The sequence below is a fragment of the Sorghum bicolor genome, chromosome 6, assembly GCF_000003195.3.
Source record: "Sorghum bicolor cultivar BTx623 chromosome 6, Sorghum_bicolor_NCBIv3, whole genome shotgun sequence".
Taxonomy (NCBI): domain Eukaryota; kingdom Viridiplantae; phylum Streptophyta; class Magnoliopsida; order Poales; family Poaceae; genus Sorghum; species Sorghum bicolor.
Window position 1 is genome coordinate 43,303,629 of NC_012875.2, and position 6,698 is coordinate 43,310,326.

Sequence of the window (6,698 nt, forward strand, 5' to 3'; positions counted from 1 at the left end):
GTTTTGACACCGTTGTCGGTTAGTGGAGCTTGGAGAGGGTGACTCGAGGCAATGTGAGCCTTCTCGGTGATTCCGTGCTAGGGTTTGTGATTTGTTTATCGATTCCTCCACTTTCTTTCACGGATTTGAGCTTTTTGAGTTTTTTTTTATGTATTTTGAATCTCTTGTGTTGTCTTTCTCGTCTAACAGTGGTCTCAAAGAGGCGATTGGAGATGACGTGAAGCATATAGCGGGATTGTACGCTAGGGTGCATGATTTCTTCCTCGATTTCTTCTTTAGTTCCATGGATCTAATCTATTTGAGTTGTATGCATGCATCTTGAATCTCCTGTGTTGTTATATTTTGATTTGGGTGGTGTCTGATTTGTTCGTGTGGAGGTTCGCTGCTGACCCAGAGTTTGGTTCGTCCATGGTGCTAGGGTTCATTCATTCATGTTGATAGTTTTGTTATTATTGTTGCAGATTTGGCTTGTTTTTGTGTGTGCTTTATTTTGGTCTATGTGCAATCTGTAATTTGTTTTTCTTTCTTTCTTTTTTCATTTAATTCATTTTGCCTTACATAGAAAAAATTGTAATTTTTGTAATTTGTATTTTTTTCCTTTTTTTTAATTTCTTCCAATTTGTCCTACATAGAAAAAAAATCTGTGTATTTAATTTTTTAATTTTATCTTTTACTTTTTGTTGTTTTTCTGGCCTTTTGATTTGGATCTTTTCCTTTTTCAAAGTCGAGTGATTCCTATATTCAAATCACTCGATTCTTGTTTGTTTTTTTGAATCGAGTGATTTTGAGTCACCTGAGTTTTTAGTAGACAGACTTTATTATTATTACCACGTGCAATTTGCAGACAACTTGCTACCTCACAAGTTCATTATTATAGAAAAGGACACAGTGGAAGCTCGATCGATCCTAGCTATACTTCATGCGCCATTCATGAGTGGCTTCTTCATCTCCCATGCAGTGAGACGGGACACCCTGACGTCCGCCTTCCCGTTGTTGAACACGTAGAGGCGCGCGTTGTTGCCGATGGCGAGCGACGGGTAGACCCTGGACAGGATGCACGTCTTGCCCCCGGCTCCAAAGCTCTCCACCACCGAGCGGTCGATCTGCAGGGGCCAAAAAAGTAATCGCCACATCAGCTGAGAGGATTTGTTACATGAAAACCTGCTGTTTATTACTTGTACTGCTACACGCATGCATACCAAGCTTCTCAGCGATATCTTCCCATTTGAAATGTCCGTGTCAACAAAACCGGCAAATGTCGGGCGGTACAGGTTTGGGTTCAGAGACGACCTGTGTTCCAGCAACAAAAAGAAACCAACACAAGTCAGTGCAGTATAGTGTACGTACGTGTAACCACAGCACCTGCTGCATGTATGTATGCACTTACTTGGTAGGGTCGGTGCACATGAGCACGACGGGCTTGTTGTTGCTGCTGCCGGCGGCGGCCTTGAACACCCTGAAGAACACCGCGGTTCTCTCCTTGAGGTTGGCGGAGGCCAGCACCCACAGCCCGAACGGACCCACGCCGCCCTTCACGTCGGCGCGCTTGACGCCGCACAGCCTCTCGGCGTCGTCGGCGAGCGCCGGGTCCAGCCGCTCCGCTCCCGCCAGGGCCGACGGCGACACCTCGAAGCTCACCTCCACGTCAGCCTGCATGCATGCAGCCGAATAGGAAGGAGGCGCGTGTTAAATTTGGTTGGATCCCAGATCTCAGGTCACGACTGCAGGGCTGCACCTGCACGGCTTTGTTGACACGCCACACGGCTGCACGCCTGCAACTGGGGGGAAAACGTGCAAGTGCGTGGAGATGACGGCCGGCGGCGAGAGGACAAAAGGGGGAGGCTCAGTGAAAATCTGTGGGCACGACGACGGATGCACAAGGGACAAGGCGACACGGCGCAGCATGCTGTGACTGCGCAGGATCAACTTGTGTGTGCAAACTGTAGAGCACTGGTGGCGGATAAGATAACGTGGTGCAGTTTTGCAGATCAGGCAATCAGGATCTCGGATGAGCAGCTTTTCAGGAAGTCGGCCGGTGAATGGTAGCACTAGCCCAGGTAATTATATTAAAATATACACGAGCGGCTAAGTGAAAATTAAAGGATTACAAGTGTTAATAATAAGCACACAATAATGCTCACCTGTGCTGTTTGTATCCCGGTCACCTCGACGTGCTGTCCTGGCTTGATTACCCTGTTCTTGAGAGTGACCGCCTTGCCTCTGAGCGCCTCTACCTCCTCGACGGGCCACTGCAGCAGCTGCTTCCCGCTGGGGTCCAGCCACACCGTCCTCGGAATCGCCTGAATCCCGGCCCACCCTTTGGCGACATCGTCGGCGGCGGTGTCGGACTCGTTGGCCCAGCCCCACAGGATCCGCCGCCGCTTCGCCGGGTCGTAGAACGTCTTGGACGCGTAGAAGTTGCCGTAGTCGTACCGCAGGCGGCGCTCGCCGTCGTCGTCGCCGGCGGGGTCGTCCGGCACGTACCGCTCGGCGTCCCGGTCGTACGTGCCGACGGTGTAGTAGTCGTACCGCCGCAGGTCGAGGCTGTTCTTGAGCACGTGCTTCACCCTTGCGCCCGACGGCACGGACGTCTCGAGCCCCACGCGCCGGCGGCGGCCGTCCTCGTCGCTGCTCACCGGGTAGAAGTCCGGGCACTCCCACATCCCCGTCGCCGCCGAGTGCAGCGGCCGCCGGACCCGCGTCCACCGCCTGAAGTCGCGGCTCCGGTACACATACGCCACGCCCCGGGGCGGCGCCGTGGCCCCCGTCGTCGTCGTCGTCCTCACGCTGCCGATGAGCAGCCGCCAGTGGCCGTCGCCGCCGGCGGTGGCGCGCCAGGCCGTGGTCGGGTCGCGGAACTGCGTCGCGTTGATGCCGCCTTCCGGCACGATGACCGGGTTGTAGGACGGCTTCACCCACTCCCGGAGCAGCGGGTCGGACTTGTTCCGAGGGTAGGCGACGTTCTGGACCTGGTAGTTGGTGTTGGGGCGGTCGATGCCGGTGTACATGATCACCGGCGTGCCGTCGGGCATGGTCGTCGCCGAGCCCGACCAGCAGCCGTACTTGTCGGAGGGGATGCTGGGCTTGATCGCCGGCTCTAATGCCATCCAGTTGATGAGGTCGCGTGAGACCGAGTGCGCCCATACGATGTTGCCCCATACAGCGCCTTTGGGGTTGTACTGGTAGAAGAAATGGTACCACCCCTTGTAGTAGAACGGAGCTGCATGCATTTGTTTCATAAGATCAAAATTTTCATAATTTGATCAGTTGGTGTGTGTGTGTGTCTATATATATATATATATATATATATATATATATATATATATATATATATATATATATATATATTTCTTGCAGATAAGATGAGAAGACCATCAGTATGCACTGTATTTTTGTTAGATCAAAGAAAACTAAAATTTGATGTTCTAGTGCACTTAGGAGCCAACCATGCATGGTCGACAAGGATATGTACTTGTGGAGTTCAAGTGTGTCCACTTGCATGCTAAATGTGCTGAAATTTTTCCATAAAGTGCGTCAATGTTCTCTGCCGAGCACTGAATTTGCAAGCTGCATAGTAGTACTTGCATATGCATGATATATATGGACTAGTACAATAATCTAGCAGATGCATGCATGCATCATGACGAACAGAAGAAAACACGGCGACGTACCGTTGGGATCTGGCGTCGCAGGTTTCCGGCGCCGACGCATGCAGAGCGAATAGCAGTCCACCGGGAAGATAACAAAATCGAGTTAGAACTAACCCTTGGAAGTTGGAACGAACCACTGTATTAAATCGAGAAAAGAAAAGCAACAAAAAAAAACAGTGCCTGATATATGATACTCCTGCCAGAGTGAGCTCGTGATTTCTGTCAGAGAGTTGAGTACGTTGATGAGTTAACCAAGTGTACAGCTAGCTCGTGATTTCTGTTGTGACAATATCAAGCATGTCTAGCTGCCATCCTTATCAAGCTTAATTCAGCCTAAAATAAAGTGACAACTTATAGGACCCTGAAAAGACTTAGCCTATTGTTGAGTTTTATTTTCCGGTGATGCTCAACGTATATGGTAAAAAAAAAAGTGGCTGCTTAGTCTGCATGACCTATCTAGTGTACTAGCGTGTCACCCTATACAGCAAGAAAAACACGACAACTTGTGGCTATTGGTTCCTTTAGTCAGTAGCTAGAGAGACAAGGTGTCCTATCGCGGTACAGCTAGCTTAGCCGGCCACCACAATTCAAAACTTGCAAGTTCTACTGGCCAAGACAAGCAAGATCAAGATGGAAGGTTTACACTACCATTGATCCAGTTCTTGGGAGGCTGGAAGTGGTAGCCGGTTCTCAGCAGCGGGTGGACGATGGACGGCGGCACCGCCGCCGCCTCCACCGCGAGCTTCTCTTCCTCGTAGACGACATGGGAGGCTCCAGCCAGCTGCACCACCACCGGCAGCAGCAGTACCGCCAGCCATGACCAAGCAAGAAGCCTTGCTCCTGCTAGCGCTCTCATGGCTGACCCCACTTCACGCACACAAGCACAGAGAGCGGCAGCACGAAGGCAGCAAGCAGAAGATAGACAAGTGAAGGGTGGCGGAGGAAGGGGAGAAGGGAGGGCGGTATTTATACTGATTTCGTCGGTCAGGGCGGCGTGGGAAATCACGGTGATTTTCTCCTGCTGGACAACATCGAATCCTATAGATCCTATAGGATTTTATAAATTACTCCATTTGTCAAAATATATATATAATTCTAGCTTTTTAAAAAGTTATTATAACAGTTTGAACTTTGACTAAAGCTATATAAAAAAATACTAACATTCATGATACAAAATAAGTATTATTATATTAGATGTAGAATATATTTTTATAATAAATTTATTTATAAACATAAATGCTAAAAATTTACTATAAATTTGGTTAAACTTGACCCAGTTTGATCGGCATGGATCCTATAATCACATTCTTTTAAAAATGGCGGGAGTATGTATTTTATATAAGATCTATAATATTAGGACAAAATTAAATCTATAATATTGATTTGATTAATTTATTTATATTTTTTACATTTAAATATAATTCTTCATATTAATTTCGACGGCACTGACTTTTAAATAGTATTTATCACAAATAAATCATTTAGAAAATTGTTTGTATTAGTTGCTGTATAATATCATTGGATCATAGTATCGGCATACTATATACAATTTTATATATCGTGTGAAATCTTTATATAGGATGAGGATACTATAAAAAATGAGATATATAGTAGGATGGATATTGTTTCAATTCGATATATAAGATCATATATAGTACCATAAAATTCTAGAATACAAAACGGGATGCTAACAATCGTGATCTTAGTCTTGTACACTAGCTTAGACCATGCTTTGGATCCTATGATCTAAATTAAAGTTTAGCTCTTAAAGCTTCAAAATAGGCGGTCTAAAGTATCGTCGAAAGTTTAGTCAATTCTATCAGTTTATTAGATCACACAAGTGTGCTAAGCAGCCATGGTGCCTAATTAAAGCAATTCTTTTTTCTTCCGGGAACACTCTGGTTATTCCCTGTTTGTTTTAGCTTCCAGCTGGCTTTTGCAAACCAAAAGCCAAAAGCTACTCTCTCCATCCCAAATTATAAGTCATTCCATTAATCTTAGAGAGTCAAACCATCTCAAGTTTGACCAAAATAATAGAAAGAATTATATTAGAAAGATTTATGAGATCAAATAGATATACTACAAAAATATAATTAATGAAAAATTTAATGATATTTAGTTGATATCATATTATTATCTTATCATACAAATTTGATCAAACTTGAGATACTTTGACTCTCCAAGATTCTTGGAATGACTTATAATTTGGGATGGAGGGAGTAAAACAAACAATCCAACCGTTGAGTTGGCTTTTGAAAAGTTGGAAAACTAACTTCTAAGGAAATAAACTAATAGTTGAAAAACATGTTGAAAAAAACTTTTCTGGCTTTCGGTGTGCTTATTAGGAGCTCAAAATTTATTACAAAAGCTAATAGTAGAAAAAACAGTTAGAAGTCAAAAGCTAGAAAGCCAGGTTTTAAACCAAAAATCTATCACTATCTATCTTGAAGTTAAAGTATATTTTTTTTTCTTATGAAGGTTGGTTGACCTACGTAATATTTGCCTGTCTATCTATATATTGTCCTTCTTTCCAAACTATAATACGTTTTGATTTTTATCAATATATTATTTTTAATATAAAACTAAACATATTGTATATCTAAGTGCATAACAAACTACAAATCTAAAAAGTCGAAACATCTCATAATTTTGAATAAGAGAGTATTATTGGAAAGCCACCTCTTTTACTAAGACTTAGAAACTGTCTTCTTTATCCGGTTACAAATATAGTCATTTGCTCTTCAACTTTCTCCATTTCAAATTAGAAGACGTGTTGAATTTTCTAGATACGTAGCTTTGCTATATACTTAGCTACACACTATATATCTAAATATTATAATAAAAATAATGTATCTAAAAAAACTAAAATATCTTTGTAATTTGGAACAGATGGAGTAGATCATACGGGACAACATCCCGACTAGCTAAAGGAGAAGCAGCCATGCCCAAGCATCGCTCGCAAGTGCTCTCATTGCTAGCTCTCGCTTTAGGCACAGAACCAACAGCGGTATATATACACTGGCGGTGCTACATGTCGGCAGAACTCCC

General features: G+C 44.4%; 1 protein-coding gene across 1 annotated transcript; it reads right to left on the reverse strand.

Moving 5' to 3' along the window:
* LOC8155667 (beta-fructofuranosidase, insoluble isoenzyme 2) lies at nucleotides 838–4,591 on the reverse strand. The gene is made up of 6 exons (XM_002489065.2): nucleotides 4,299–4,591; nucleotides 3,672–3,680; nucleotides 2,142–3,220; nucleotides 1,388–1,650; nucleotides 1,200–1,290; nucleotides 838–1,103 (listed from the first exon to the last, which is right to left on the reverse strand). Exons 1-6 carry the CDS (start codon nucleotides 4,504–4,506, stop codon nucleotides 918–920), a joined length of 1,836 nt encoding a protein of 611 aa, XP_002489110.2. The 5' UTR covers nucleotides 4,507–4,591; the 3' UTR covers nucleotides 838–917.